At 33.1% G+C, this 14,955-nt stretch overlaps 1 protein-coding gene across 2 annotated transcripts; it reads right to left on the bottom strand.

The window, feature by feature from the left end:
• Positions 1-1,807: 1,807 nt before the first annotated feature.
• LOC132274017 (uncharacterized) lies at positions 1,808-9,519 on the bottom strand. 2 transcript variants are annotated; one of them, XM_059775161.1, is made up of 13 exons: positions 9,212-9,519; positions 8,715-8,883; positions 8,299-8,379; positions 6,854-6,936; positions 6,656-6,771; positions 6,431-6,541; positions 5,911-6,020; positions 5,302-5,611; positions 5,141-5,218; positions 5,009-5,059; positions 4,808-4,897; positions 2,832-2,909; positions 1,808-2,188 (listed from the first exon to the last, which is right to left on the bottom strand). In XM_059775161.1, the coding sequence occupies exons 1-13, from the start codon at positions 9,219-9,221 to the stop codon at positions 2,126-2,128; spliced, it is 1,350 nt and encodes a 449-aa protein (XP_059631144.1). In that variant the 5' UTR covers positions 9,222-9,519; the 3' UTR covers positions 1,808-2,125. The 2 variants fall into 2 exon arrangements, with proteins under 2 accessions (XP_059631144.1, XP_059631145.1); XM_059775162.1 differs by lacking the exons at positions 8,715-8,883; positions 9,212-9,519 and adding an exon at positions 8,576-8,643.
• Positions 9,520-14,955: the final 5,436 nt, after the last annotated feature.

Below are 14,955 nucleotides of genomic sequence, written 5' to 3' on the forward strand. Positions count from 1 at the left end.
ATCTTCTTCATGTTTTACTGCAATAAAGAGGAAGAGACAAACAAAGGCTAAACTTCCTCGATCAGCCACCATAATGCCCTTCTATGTATATCTTCCCTAAATTTCTCATTCCCCATCTTCCTCAATTGATTTGTGGCTGGATGTATATATATATATATATATATATTTCATTTGTAAATGAGGTGTGAAAGAATATGTATCTACTTCATGAACTGTAATTCCTTCTTTACGTCATCCTCACCGATCACCACGTTCTCAATCTGCCACCATCTCTCTCCGGCGACTGATCTTCCGTCACCAAATCCGTGCCTCCGACCATGGTTTTTGTCGCTGATAATTTAACTGAAACGGCGCAGTTTTTATAAGGGGTAAAATTTTCTTTTACTATTTCTACTTTCACCAATTGGCTAGAGATGTCACATTTGGGGTTAATTGCACCAAATTTAATAGTTCAAGGGAGCAAATTGTAATTCAGGGGATTAATTACACGTGGCCAATAGTTGAAGGGGTTTTTTTTGCATTTTACCTTATATATATATTTAAACTTATAAGAGTGTATATATATATATATATATTTAAACTTATAAGAATAATTTAATAAGTTCTAAAGGAAATAATACATTAATTGCATGTTCTATTTTTTAAATTCTACTCTCCTAAAGAAACATTTAATATGAGATAGAGAGGGAGAGTTTTAATAATATTATTTGTTTTCCAAAATAGATTCTTAAATAAGAAGTCACCCAAAAAGTATCTTAGTTCTTCACTTGTTCGGAAAATTCCATGTCAGCATTATTAAATAAAGGTGTTGGTGCACTAAACCTCCTAATTGCAAATGTCCAATATACGCTTTTTAAATTGATTTTAAAGAACTTGTGTGTTTAGAGATTAGAGGGGAGTTTAATGCACCAAAACCTTAAATAAAAAAGAGAGAAATCGTTTAGGACGTTGACAATGAATCTTCAAATGCCTTTTTTTATTGCCCGAAAACTAGCCGTACTATTTGATTCCGATTCCGGCGACCATCCGACGTAACCGTAGTATTTGATTCCGACTCTGACAACTATTTGACGTTCTTGAGATTTGCGTTGTACTGTTTTGTATCAAAAAAGAACATCAAAGTCAAACATTAGGTTAAGAATTTGTGGCGTTGTCGTCATGTAACGAGCTTCTAGAACATGCTATTTTCTTTGAGTGACTTATAGTGCAGTATGAGCATGATTATACTGGGCCCCATCCGTATGTACGAATGGTCTATGTAAGTCTGTTTAAAAAAAAATTAATAATAAATAAATAAATAAGCCTTTTTGATTTGGTTTAACAGTCTGAAAAAAAAAAAAAAATGAAAACTTGAAGTCCCCTTGAAACTAGCCTATTGACTTATGCTTTATTTGCCAAGATCGAAAAAAAGAATTGAAAGATTCAAAATGAACCGATTTAAATTTTATTTATTCATCATGTGTACTAAAAATTTAGGTTCCAACAAAATGTATCCATTAATTTGAGAACCATAACTGTGTGCATTTAGATGACAACATGCAAGGAAACCTTTGACAGCTAGACCAACAAAATAATCCACTTTACATTCCAAATATTTTAAACTCACATCTTTTCATTCTAAACCCATCCATCCAAACAAACATACCAAAAACTCATAAAATGTTCATTTACTTTTTTTTCCTTCTTATTCATAATGTTCTTTTGAGAGTGGCTAAATCACATATTCCAACTGCTAATTACCCGGCTCATGATGTCTCCCACATTACCTTATGCTAAAATGTAAATTTTTGGCGGTTCTTTATGAAAATTAACAAAACAAAATATAAAGATGAGTTTATTTGTAACCATGACCGGAAAAAAAAATGTTTGGGAGCCCTATGAATCAATGAATTACAATTGGTTAACATTTTAGCACAGTAAGTATACCAAATGTAGACCAATGCGCCACCTCTTGTAGTAAAAAACATCAAGTTTGTCATATGAATGCCCTTGATAACGAAAGAGAGAATAACTGTCGAAAACACAGTTGATCCATTTGTGCGTAGCCCTTAACTTCATCAAAATGACTTGTTCACAGCACCATTTGGTTTATAAAGTTGAGCTAATATTTCAGAAAACTCCCAGTCTAAGCCACCTCTAGGGCTTCCTCTCCACCAAAACCAACTGCGTAGTGACCGGTGTTCTTATCCTGCACACAAACAAAACATCAGCATACATGTATTCATAAATGGGAAGTCGACAGTCTCAACACCAGTGCATGTCATGTCATCATAATGGATTTACTATGGTAAAATCTTAGGACTTGCCAAAGTGATTTTAAACTTTGCCTAAACTATAACTTGAGTTTGACTGTTATGTCCATATGACCATATGACCATGTCGGAATGGCAAGTAAGGCTCTCTACACATCGGCCCAGCTCAGACAGCATCTTTAATCGTGTAATGTGGGGTAAAATATCTCAATTGATCCAACTCAATGTAATATAGATAAAGACCGTAAGAAACACAATCTATTGACTTGCTTATGGACGGTTCCCCTCCTCCTAGTTCCCACAGCGGACAATTGAAAGAAGGTACCAAGGATAGGGGAAGCATAAAACATCTTAAAGGGGTCTTCAACATTGTATACACCAATCCTTTAATACCATGAAAACTGTAAGATTTTATAGATAAACTTGATTAATATAGTTATCCTCTTCAGCAGTAAATTGAACTAATGCAATTAACTGCTTCTAAATGACAAAGAATGATTTCAACAGTACATTGAACTACTACAATAAACTGCATGTAAATGACAAAGCATGACTTCATCCATCAAGAAGAATATATACCCGGGATATCATTCGTTGCTTGTTCAGCAATTGAGTCCTTGCCTTGTTGAGGACCGAGTTTGGTGACTTGTACAACCTCTGCATGAAAGATAGAATCACAGTTCTTTTCAAAAAAGAAAATATGGGAATGATGAAAGAAAACCCACTTGGAAGCAGATCCAAAGAAATATTAAATCCTGTAAGAAATATATGTGCATATATATATGCGCATAAATATAGATGCAATGCAGCAATGATATATGCAAATCCTGAGGATAAAACAATTGGCATTGTTTGTTAGGATTGCTCAATTGTTAGCCACTTCAGCCCTTCAACATTTAAAGACACTAAATTGGCATGGAATTGGGCCCATTGGCAAAGCATAATAAGAAATACCTAGTTTGATTTGTAAAGCACGTCCATCAAAACCCTAAAAGCCCCAAATGCAAGTTGGGTGAGCTAGCCAAATTCTCATGAATTCACTTAATTTTGCAAACGATATAAATGCAAGGGTAAAGAGCAAAAAAAAAAAAAAAAATGCTGTTATATACAGAATGTGCAAATACCCCCCAAGTGTTCAAAAAAAACCCCTATATTTTTCAAAATGACCAAATAAGGACATTTTGTCAATTTAAAGACTGATATGCCTAAAATGCCCTTATACAAAACAAAAAATAAAATATTGAAGAAGCAAAATGTCTGTGATTCCTCTCTCTCCGATTTCTCTCACAATCTCTCTCTCTCTCTCTCTCTCTCTACAAAATCTCTCTTCTCTTCTCTTCTCTTCTCATACACATACACTGACCCATAAGAATATCAAATCCTATAATAACATACGAAGCCAAATCAGTTTAGTGGAAGCAAAGTGTGTGAATATATATATTGATGCAGATTTTGATGGTTTTTATGTCCCAAACACCTGGGATTCCTCTTTATAACGGTAAGGCACCACACAAATGAGCCAATGAATATGTAAGTTGGAACGGCATGCAAAGTGTACACAAACACACATACACATATAGAGAAGCCTTCCCTGGGACCCAACACAATGCTTCTGGCTGCCTACCCATCTGTTGAGATACATAAATGGACAGAGATAGGAGGAAGAAGACGACGAACAATTGCCATGCGCAAATGCCTTCTGATGGATGTATCTTTGATTCGTATTCTCCAATTGTACCCTTTTGATGATATATCTTTGATGCTGATGCTTTAAGAGGGAGAGAGGAACCAAAAATTCATTGGTTTCAAGGTACATAGAGTTTTGCCAATAACGGAAAATTCATTGCTTTCACGAAAGCTATTTCATTCTTTATTATTAAGAATTTTTGGCCTTTTCGGGGAAACAAACCGATTAATTTTTTTTTTTTTTTTTGTCCTCAATTTTCTGAGCAAACAAACAGCTACGTAGAGGGAGAGAGAGATTGGATAGATATGGCAACCAAACAAGGCCTCGTGCGTTCATATATAGATAGAACTTTGCAAGGGCATTTTTGTCTCATAAAAGGGTCATTTTGGGTTTTTTAAATTTCTGACTCGATATATACTTTCTCTTTGAAAATACAGGGGTTTACATGCACATACTAACTAGCAGGGTTATTCTTGCACGTTTTCTATGCAGCGAGGGGTTTTTTTTTTTTTTTTTGCACTTTACCCTAAATGCAAATACAAACCAGGATGAACACAAACAGACATGCACCTGGTTCAAAGTTCAAACCATGATTAAAATGACCCTGGAATCCTGAATGTTGAGTACGTGTTTAGGGATCTCTACATGTATCTGCTAATTGTATCTTTTGAGTGCCGACAAAACTGCTGTGTCAAACTCACATTTTGTACCCATATCCGCATCATGTCATAAAGGAAACGGGTACAGTAAATGTCAAAATATCAATTACCAACAATATGGGACTGCATTGATATGCAACATATTCAAACCAAAATAATAAATAAATAAAAACTAATAAGCATAAAACTTGCATGGAAATAAAACAAACCTTTTCAATGCTAGATACGCGAGGATCAGTTTCAGAAGAATGCTTTTTCTTAGGGTTGAAACCAAAAACCTCATGAAGAAATTCATTTTCCTGTTTGATTAAAAAAAAGAGTAATTGAAAAAAAGGAACATACTAGCAGTCTAGCAGTTAAAAAAATATTTTATAAGTTCATCCTAAGAAAACACGGGAAAGAAAAAGAACCTGCATGTGCTTAACAAATCCTCCCCCAAGAAAATGCTTCAAAAAATTCAACTGTCATAAAACTGATATTAGAAAACCTTGAAGTGTGGGCTTTCATACTAAAAAACCTGATGGATGAAGCAAAGGAGGAACCTGTATCAGTTGACACCACGTTGTTGTGCGTAGTGACTCTCCACCAATCTTCATTGAGGTTTCTGGACTATAACCATCCTGATAATTGTACAAAGTTACATCACTATTACAACCAACATACAGAATCAGAAGCACACATTTTGAAACTAATGAAGCAATACCTCAAGAAATTCCAGTATATCGCGAAATGAGTTCCGTTGACTGTTAAGATCCTTCTTAGCAGAACCTTTGCCACCTGCCTCTACAGAAAGGCTTCTTACTTGATTTACAATTTTTGCCCTTAATCCCTGTATGTGTGCAAATTCCCGAGTTTTATTTCCTTCATGACCGGAGCTGTCTTTAGGACCTTTAGCTTCACCAGAGAACTTCTCCAAGTTTCCTATCTCAAAAATTAAAGCAAGTGCTTCACCAGCTGCAATGCGTACAGATCTATCTTCCTTGTCTAGCAGACTAGAAAAATAAGAAATTGACCTGCATCATTTGCTCAAAAAGTAAGTTTCTTTCTCATTAAATATGCCTCACACCAACCATTGGCTTTGAAGTCCAATGGAATCCATTGTGCCCCCTCTGCAGAGATTGCATCAAGGTTTAAATCCTAAAGTACCTTATACCCAGTATGGTTATAGTGAGAACACCCCCTCAAGGAATTAATCATATGTAAATATGTGTTCAACAGTGCCCAAAATGCCCTGTGTGTGTGTCACGAGCGCATGCACACACACGAGAGAGAGAGAGAGAGAGAACTGATGCTACAAACAATATTTACTCACTCTTGCCAATTTTTAGGATCAAGTGTCCTTCCATCCATAGTTGTAAGAAGAAACGACCAAGCAGACACCACTGTTGTAATTATAGCAGGTGAAGGTTTAGTGGCAACTACCTGGAAGTGAAATAGCATTAGCTTTCCATACATAGTTCAACAACCACCACCATGAAATCAATTTACATGTGCATCAAGACTAACAGCATTACATATCAATGCAACACTAGGAGAGATGAAAAGCATGGTCATGGATTTTCATTGATCTCAACCAGCAAAAAGTAATATTATTATTATTATTATTTTGTATATAAAAAAAGAGCATTTAACAGGTCAATTAGCAGGCCAAGACATCAATAAAAAAGAAGATATATGGCATATCATATGCATAATGGGTCAATTTGTAAACCAAATACAAACACAAACATGTGTAACACATCATGATGCCATGATCAGATGCGTACAAACAACCAAAAAAAAAAAAAAAGGAAAAGAAAGGAAAGAAAAATGAATCTAATGTGTATACATACATTGGAACCTAGTTTTGGATGAACCACTTGCCAAATCATTTGCATTGATTTTTCGGTTTCCTCTAGCTCATTTCCCCCAACAAAAGTGATAATAGCCAAACACTCCAGTAACTACAATAATAAATTCAGTGTCCATAAAATAAGCGATTGCAAATAAGTACAGCTTGCAGGAACCAAAACACCAATTAAATCATGATGTAACTAAAGCATGGTAATCATACGTACAGATGATATCTTTGATGTTTCATGCCGAGACTTCAAAGCTTGTGAAATAGGAAGGACAGATTCTTCCAATATTTCTTGAGCTTTATCCCCAGGACCAGTTGTCAGAGCCAACAATCCTACCCAGGAAACCACAACACATGAAAATTATCAAAATTAAACAATAAGAGCAACTTGTTACAAGAAGGGTTAAAAACTAACCAACGGCATGAGATGCTAAAGATATCTCTCTGGCAGACCCACGCTTGATGGAATTTACACATTGATGCAGTAATGTCACAAACCTAAAGAAAATAACACCATATCACAATGAGAACCATATACATTCATGACTGTAACTTTACAAGCCTGAATAAAAAAATTGCAACTCAATAATATTTTTTTTTCATTTGAACCAACTTAATGAATCATAACTTCTGAAAAAAAAAATTAGTGAATCATAATTATGGTAATGAAGAATGCTAAAAAGTTAAAGAACATATTCAAATTGGAAGCATGGAAACAATTGTGGTTACATCGCATTCATCTTTAACAGAAGTTTATTCAGATTGCTTGTGCAAAGTTTCCTTCACTAGATCACTTAAGGCCGACTAAGGCACCAAGGTCACCTTGAGCACAAGTGCAAGCCAAACTAAGGCATGAACCTGAGTGAATTAAAGTGCATATGGAAACTAAATAAAGTAATAATTCAAGTTTTTAAAAATATGTAATAAAAATTAGTCATCATTACATTCAGGGAATTTTCAGCAAATTGATTAATTTGTTAGCTGATTCAAGATGAACACGCCATGTTAATTAACATATGCTTTCATTGAAATCAATGTACAATTGAACAATTCAAAATATAATAAGCTAGTAAAAAAATTACAAAAAAAATGGCATTCTTATCATGTCAACTAAAAGAGTCAGCTAAATATATCCTTCCAAAATGCAAATGCATCAACTAAATCAAATACCACTAGAATGTGCAATGTACATTTGAACAATTCAAAATATAATAAGCTAGTAAAAAAATTACAAAAAAATGGCATTTTTATCATGTCAACTAAGAGAGTCAGCTAAATATATCCTTCCAAAATGCAAATGCATCAACTAAATCAAATACCACTAGAATGTGCAATATAACATGTTGCAATCATACAAATTTTAAACAAATGTTGCATCATAATAAATATTTAGAATCAAGCACTAGATATATTTCTGTGAATGGTTCACCACAAGCTTATGAATTCCAAAATACAACACCGGTATATTAACGAATATGAGCAAACAAATATGACCAGAATATGATGATAGAGAGCAAAACAATTTACAGCCATTAAGAAAAAGGAAAAGAAAATGAGATGATTGCATTATATAAAACAAGAAAATTTTATTGAATTTTTTGTTGGGCTAAAAAGTCACACGCCTTGGATGAGACCCATCAGCTGAGAGCTTTCAAGGACCTAAGGGGCTTCTGACAACTAGTTCGGAACTAAAAACACACGAGCTAACAAACAGCCTCTAATATCTGGTAAGTTACATAAATCAAAACAAAATAAGCTTGACACACTGTTTTAGGTTCTCCAGAAGCTCCCAAATCACACTAACATAACTTGTAAACAGAATAATACAAAATAAGATTGAAACAGCGTAAAAGTGCTCACTTCTTTTCTACGAACTCGTTCTGTAAATTGCTATTAAAAGCCTCTATAATTGCTGACAGAGCATTCTCTCTTGTGGAACCCCTTCATAAACCAAATAAATAAATCAGCATTAGCATCCAGCAATAAAGACTAGAAGTCTCACTTCTTAATTACCTGTCTGTCAATGTTGCTAAACCCAAAAGTTTACAAATTTCATATAATTTCTGGTATTGTTACTGTAAATAGCACTATAATCAATGCAAAAGCAAACATAACCGATTCAACTAAAATTAGCTACCTTTTCTCATATAAAGCATTACCAACCCCAAAAGTTTGCAAAGTGCATATCATTTCAGGTTTTGTTACTTTAAATAGCACTATAATCAATGCAACAACACATATCAGCAAACATAACTGACTCAACTTAAATTAACTACCTTTTCTCATATAAAGCATCTAGAGATTGATCAAGTAAAGCCTCTTTATCAGGCTGCACTTCTTCAGCACCCGAGACCTGCATATTTTCAGACGGTACAGTCGATGACGAACTCGCACTATCATCGTCATCAAAATCCAACATCGCAGCGTTCTTACGTTGAGAATTACCTACAAAATTCAATAATTCCACCTCCATTCAAATAAAACGTGACCAGGAAAAAAAAAATTAAATGAAACAAAAAAAAAAAAAAAAACCTTCTTCCACAAATTGAGCAAACTTTCGGATACTTAAGGATTTTACAGTTAAAGATGAATTACAACATTAAGATATTTGAATAAGCATAGAGCTTAAATCAAGCGACACATTAAAACCCTAATTAGAGAAATACAGAAACCCTAGAATTACCAGAAACATATACACACATATGTACATAAATTGACATATATATATATATATATATGTATGTATGTATATATGTATGTATATATGACTTACGTTTACCCATTGATGACAGCTCCTGATCGGTATGGTCAAAATAAGGTACAAAGTTGACTACAATTGGGACGGTGAAAAGACTGAGAAAGGAAGAGATGAGATTGAATGGAAGGGAGAAGATGAAATGGAGTTGAATTGGAGAAGGATGATGATGATGTATCCATTAAAGATCTGAAGAACTATAGAAAGAAAGAAATCTCTCTCTAGATTACAGGCTAAAATAGATATATGGATACGGAGAGTCTAGAGAGAGAAAGGAATGGTCGGGCTGGAGAAACGAACGAGAGGACTCAAATTGAGAAGGCAGTAAATGGGGGTTTTGACGCTGCAAAAGAGAATTATTCAAATTGGTGGCTTGGAATATTCGGCGTTGGAGGAAAGAAGACCTCTGAATTTATGTTGGATATTACGTGGCATAGATCACGGCCGTTCGTTTAGAGTGACCTGTAAATTGTACTATAGCTGCGATGAGTTTAAGTCGGTAACGTTTTGTACAAAATATTATGGACTACTACTGTATGCATCTCGCGGGTGGACATTGAGTCAAATCCCAACTATAAGATGTTTAACTATATCGCAGGATCAGACTAATTTTTTTTTTTTCAATGTAAAATATTTTTTTAATTTTTATTTTTTGAAATCGATTTTGCAGGGTATATTTTAATTTTATTTTTTAAGTTATTTTTGTTATATTTTAATTTTATTTCACCACAATCAAACACTAAAAAATTTCTGAAAAATATTTTACATACAAACAAATGGAGCCTTAATTTAATTTTAATTCGCACTCAACTTAAGACTAACTTGTTCTTCTATTTTTAAACTCGAGTTTGCAATTTAAGTTAATATTTTAGATTAAAAATCAAGTTAATTTGGGTTATTGATATATTTAATCTCTGTACTAAAAATTTAATACGGTCTTCATTTACTTTCAACATTAAATTACTCCTAAATGCAAAAGGTGTAAAAAATTTATTACAAAAATTTAATAAATTACAAACAAATTCTTAAATAGTTAATTCTCCAAAGTGTCAACGTATAATAAATTAATATTTAAACAAAGTCGAAAAAAAAGGATAATCATAATTTGAATATTATATAAAAATATATTTATGAAAATAATATCAAAATTGAGATTCGAATTGACTCGATTTACCAATACATCAACCTAAGTTCAAACCTAATTAAATTCGACGAGATTTTTCAAGCCCAATTCTAATTATAAAAATATTTGCACAAGTTTGCAAAAAAATTAAGTTGGGCTCGGGTTGTCTAGCCCAAGTTGCATCCCTAATACAAATCCATAGAATTCAACAAGAACTCTTTGTCTCAAATTGATAAACTATACTCTATATAATGTTTTTATTAATGATTATCACATTAATAATTGTTATTGAAATGTTCTTTATAAATTTAAAAAATAGTTCTTTTAAAATATATATATAACTAATTTTTCATGAAATTATAATCAAACTAGTTTTTGATGATTTTTTTTAATTTCGTTTCTTCAAAAACAGATAATTGAAAAGCAAACAAATTTTAGGTCTCTCTTCTTCTTTTTTTCTTTTTTTCTTTTTTCTTTTTTTTTTTTCTAGTAGACGAAGACCATTGTTATGGTATGGTAAGAGCGTTATCACTGAACTCGCATCCTCACTATTGAATCGTACTAATAAGAACCACATATCAGTTATACGATCGAGACATGATTGAAGGGAGGGTTTACTAATTTTAGAGGGATAATAGTATTATTTTATGGGTATATATATATAATTTCCAAAAAATATTAGGGTAAAATACAAAAAAATAAAAATAAAAAAATAAAAAAAAAATCAATGGGGCACCCATTTGGGGGCAATAGTGTAAAAGAAAATTTTATCAGTTGATTAATGCTATTGTGTCCTCGCTATGAATCGTGTTGTTAGTGTTGGGGTTAGTCGTCTTCACCTACCCTTGAACTATGTATAATATTACCATATAGGATTTACTTGCTCTCCGTACAAAACATCTCTTATATAAAACCTTGTTGTATCCCATACTTAATACAATATTCATTCATATATTTAATGAGCTCTAAGTGGAATAAAATTTTATGCTTAAAGTGGTACTTCCTTCTAGAGTGTTTAAGAACTAACATGTTTAGTAGTTTCTCAAAGAACATTTATTAATTTACTTAGAGTTCTGTACAATCTAGTACTTTGTCTTATTCAACACACTAAAAACATTTGTGTAAACTCATTTGAAGCTATGTTTGGTAACAAAATTTTCAATGAAGTATAAAAAAAAATGTTAAATGTCGCTATCTGAGCATTAAACATAGATGCAAACATGATAAAACACGAATATATATAAATATAAAATAGTATTATAAATCTTTAATTTATTTCTAATTTCTATGCTAAGAATTGCTCTGAAATGATTTAAAATTTTAATTATGTTATTATTTTAATAATTTTTATATTAAATATATGGTTATTTCACTACTTTGTCATAATAGTGTTTTTATTGTAAATGAACAAGTATTATTTTATGCTTCGTGGTCATATAAATAATGCCAATTTTTCTTATAGAAAAAAGTTGAATACTTTAGAATGTGTTCATGTTATTTCAAGATTATGTTAGAATATAATCTATAATATATTGTTACCATGCATTGTTAAAATATATTCTATGATATAACATTACCATATATAGCATTACCTTATATGGTGGTTGTCTTAACCTATCCTCGCTACTATATAAGTTGGTAATAACTAGCTCTCCACACATGACCTCTCATGTATAAACTTCCATGTACTCTTGTATTACATATCTTATACATCAATACAATACAGAATTCAATACTCTCTCTTTTATATTTCTAACATGGTATTAGAGCCTTTCAATTTCTGTTAAGTAATCTACCAGTTTATCGTAGTAACCGTCGGGGATGGCACTATTAGCGTCATCCTCGGCAGCGGTGGTCAACCAACACGCTTCCGCACTCTAAGATCTTTATATGCCCTGTCCAAGGAAGTCTCGTTGTCTTAGTCTTCCTTCGGGAAACCCAACAAGATGCCTCGTTTAGAGAAGCTCCGTCTAGAGATGCCCTGTATACGAAAACCTAGTTGTTTAACGGGATGTCTCGTTTAGATATGCTCAACGTGTCGGATCAGCTCCGTCACCGCGCCACTATGCACCTTAAGTGGTAATCTCATTCTTTTATGCACTTTTACGCGCACTAACAGTAATCCCGCACCTCAACGTGTCGGATTAGGTCTGTCACTGCGTCACAAGTGGTCATCATGTGCTCACACGCTCCTTCAACGTGGTGAATCTTCACAAATTCATCACCTATCAGTTTATAGTAGTTACCATCGGGGATGACAACGTCAACCTATTCACACTTCGCACCTACTTCCAAGATCTTCACAGATCCACCCTACGTCACCTGACATGTCAGCATTGGTGCAACATCAGACACATTCTGTAACGGTGCCAATAGTTGTGCCACGTCACCTGCCATGTTAGTTGCCACGCAACAAAGGTGCCAGCAGTAGTGCCAAGTCACTTGCCACTTCAGTTGCCATGTCATCATTAACATCAGTGTCACATCAGCTACATCAAGGTGGAAGGATTATCTTCAAACTCAAGATGGATTCATATAATCCACCTTGACTTTGAGGGGGGCAGTTAGAATATATTCTATAATATATTATTACCTTGTATTGTTAGAATATATTTTATAATATAATATTACCATATATAGCATTACCTTATATGGTAGTTGTCTTAACCTATCCTCATTACCATATATAGCATTACCTTATATGGTAATGACTAACTTTTCACACATGACCTTTCCTATATAGACCTCCACGTACTCTTGCATTACATATCTCATACACATCAATACAATATAGAGTTCAATACTCTCTTTTTTATATTTCCAAAAGTTAGAAATGTCTAAAGTATCAGCCTGCTTAAGTGTTGAAAAATATCAGTAAACTGTCCAAAATAATAAAATTTTATTTTTATTTATACAAGTATATAAATTGTTGGACATTTGTCGGTACCCAACACGGACATAACATGGGTACGGCTCCTTTGTAGAAGTGTTTTTGCTTTCTGAAATGCAAGTTAGTCGACCCATAAAATATATAAACAATTTAATGTGTGTAAGCTTAGTTTATCGAAGACTAATTGAAGTTAATCATGCTTCGAAGATTTAAATTTAGTAATTGTGGTGTCACTTGGTGTTAGCTAAGGCACATTGAAAAGTTATACATGGCCCCTTATCATAACCTATGTTGGCACCTACGTTCCTCTTTGAAAAGTCAAACAAAAAAATCTTGGTGTCATACTAGATCATCAAACCTCAAAAAAATAAACTCTTATGGTCAAGGAAAACCCTTAAGTCTAAACAAAACCCTAACACCATGTCAGGTCATCAAATCTCAATAGTACAACCCTTGAGTCATAACAAAACTCTAGTAGCACGCCAAGTCATTGAATCTCAAGATTATTGTTATCTCAAACCAAAGTTGTCTTGGAAACAGGACATATAAAATAGAAACTTTTGATGAAATTTGGAGTAGGTTTTGATAAGAATTTTTTGCGGATCTATAGACGAACAAGTTTCTCTCCGTAAGGAGATGAACGTGGTATATTTACTTTCTCAAATCTGTTTCCGAGTGAATGAGGAATTAGCTCCAAAGTAAGGTGCTTGATAAGCTTAAATGGGTATGCAAAATGTGGGAAATGCCTGTCCCACATTGAAAATAAGATAAAACCAATTGGAGTTTATATAAGTCAAGTTTGGGATTAGGGTTTGGGCCCAAAGGCACCCAAGTTTTAAAGAGGGTGAGGACCTAGGCAAAATGTGGGAAGTGTTTGTCCCACATTGAAAATAAGATGAAACCAATTGGAGTTTAAATAAGTCAAGTTTGGGATTAGGGTTTGGGCCCAAGGGCACCCAAGTTTTTAAGAGGGTGAGGACCTAGGCAAGCTTAGGTTCAGACCATTTACAATTAAAGAATTTTTTTTTTTAGTTCTCACTCTTCTATTAGAGATTTGATTTACAATTAAATGATTTATAGTTTTAATTTGGTGTTTAGGGTTTCAAGAATGAATTATCACTCTTCTATTAGAGATTTGATTTACAATTTAATGATTTCTAGTTTTAATTTGGTGTTTAGGGTTTCAAGGATGAGATATCACTCTTCTATTAGAGATTTGATTTACAATTAAAGGATTTCTAGTTTTAATTTGTTTAGGATTTCAAAAATGAGATTATCTCTTTATTTTGTATATATACTATATATTTCTCTTTGAGCTACTATCTTTTGTACATTTTTAGGTAGCAACTTCTTGATTTTTTAAGGAAAGAGATTTGATTAAAATAATAATGACACCTATTACAAATCATCTATTTGTTGTCATTACTAATTTAGGTTTTAATTTTGTGTTTAGGGTTGCGATCATCTATTTGTTGCGAAAGATCTGATCATGTTTATTTGCTTTAAAGATCAATAAAAATTGTGCTTTCGTGTTGTGTGTCTCCAGAATATAATTATTTGTTACTTATACTCATGTTACATTTATAATTATCTTTTCAATAAAACATTGTATTTTTCAATACCTTATGTGTTTTCAATATATAATATATATTTTTTATTTGTTACTACATTGTGAAGAACAACCACATTGTGCAAACTAATACTAGAAGTTAGGTATATATATATCGCCCAGCATGCGTTCAGAGTATG

Source organism: Cornus florida, unplaced genomic scaffold (genome assembly GCF_030987335.1).
Source record: "Cornus florida cultivar Cherokee Brave unplaced genomic scaffold, ASM3098733v1 CherokeeBrave_3.0.0_Hap2_Chr09, whole genome shotgun sequence".
Classification (NCBI taxonomy): Eukaryota; Viridiplantae; Streptophyta; class Magnoliopsida; order Cornales; family Cornaceae; genus Cornus; species Cornus florida.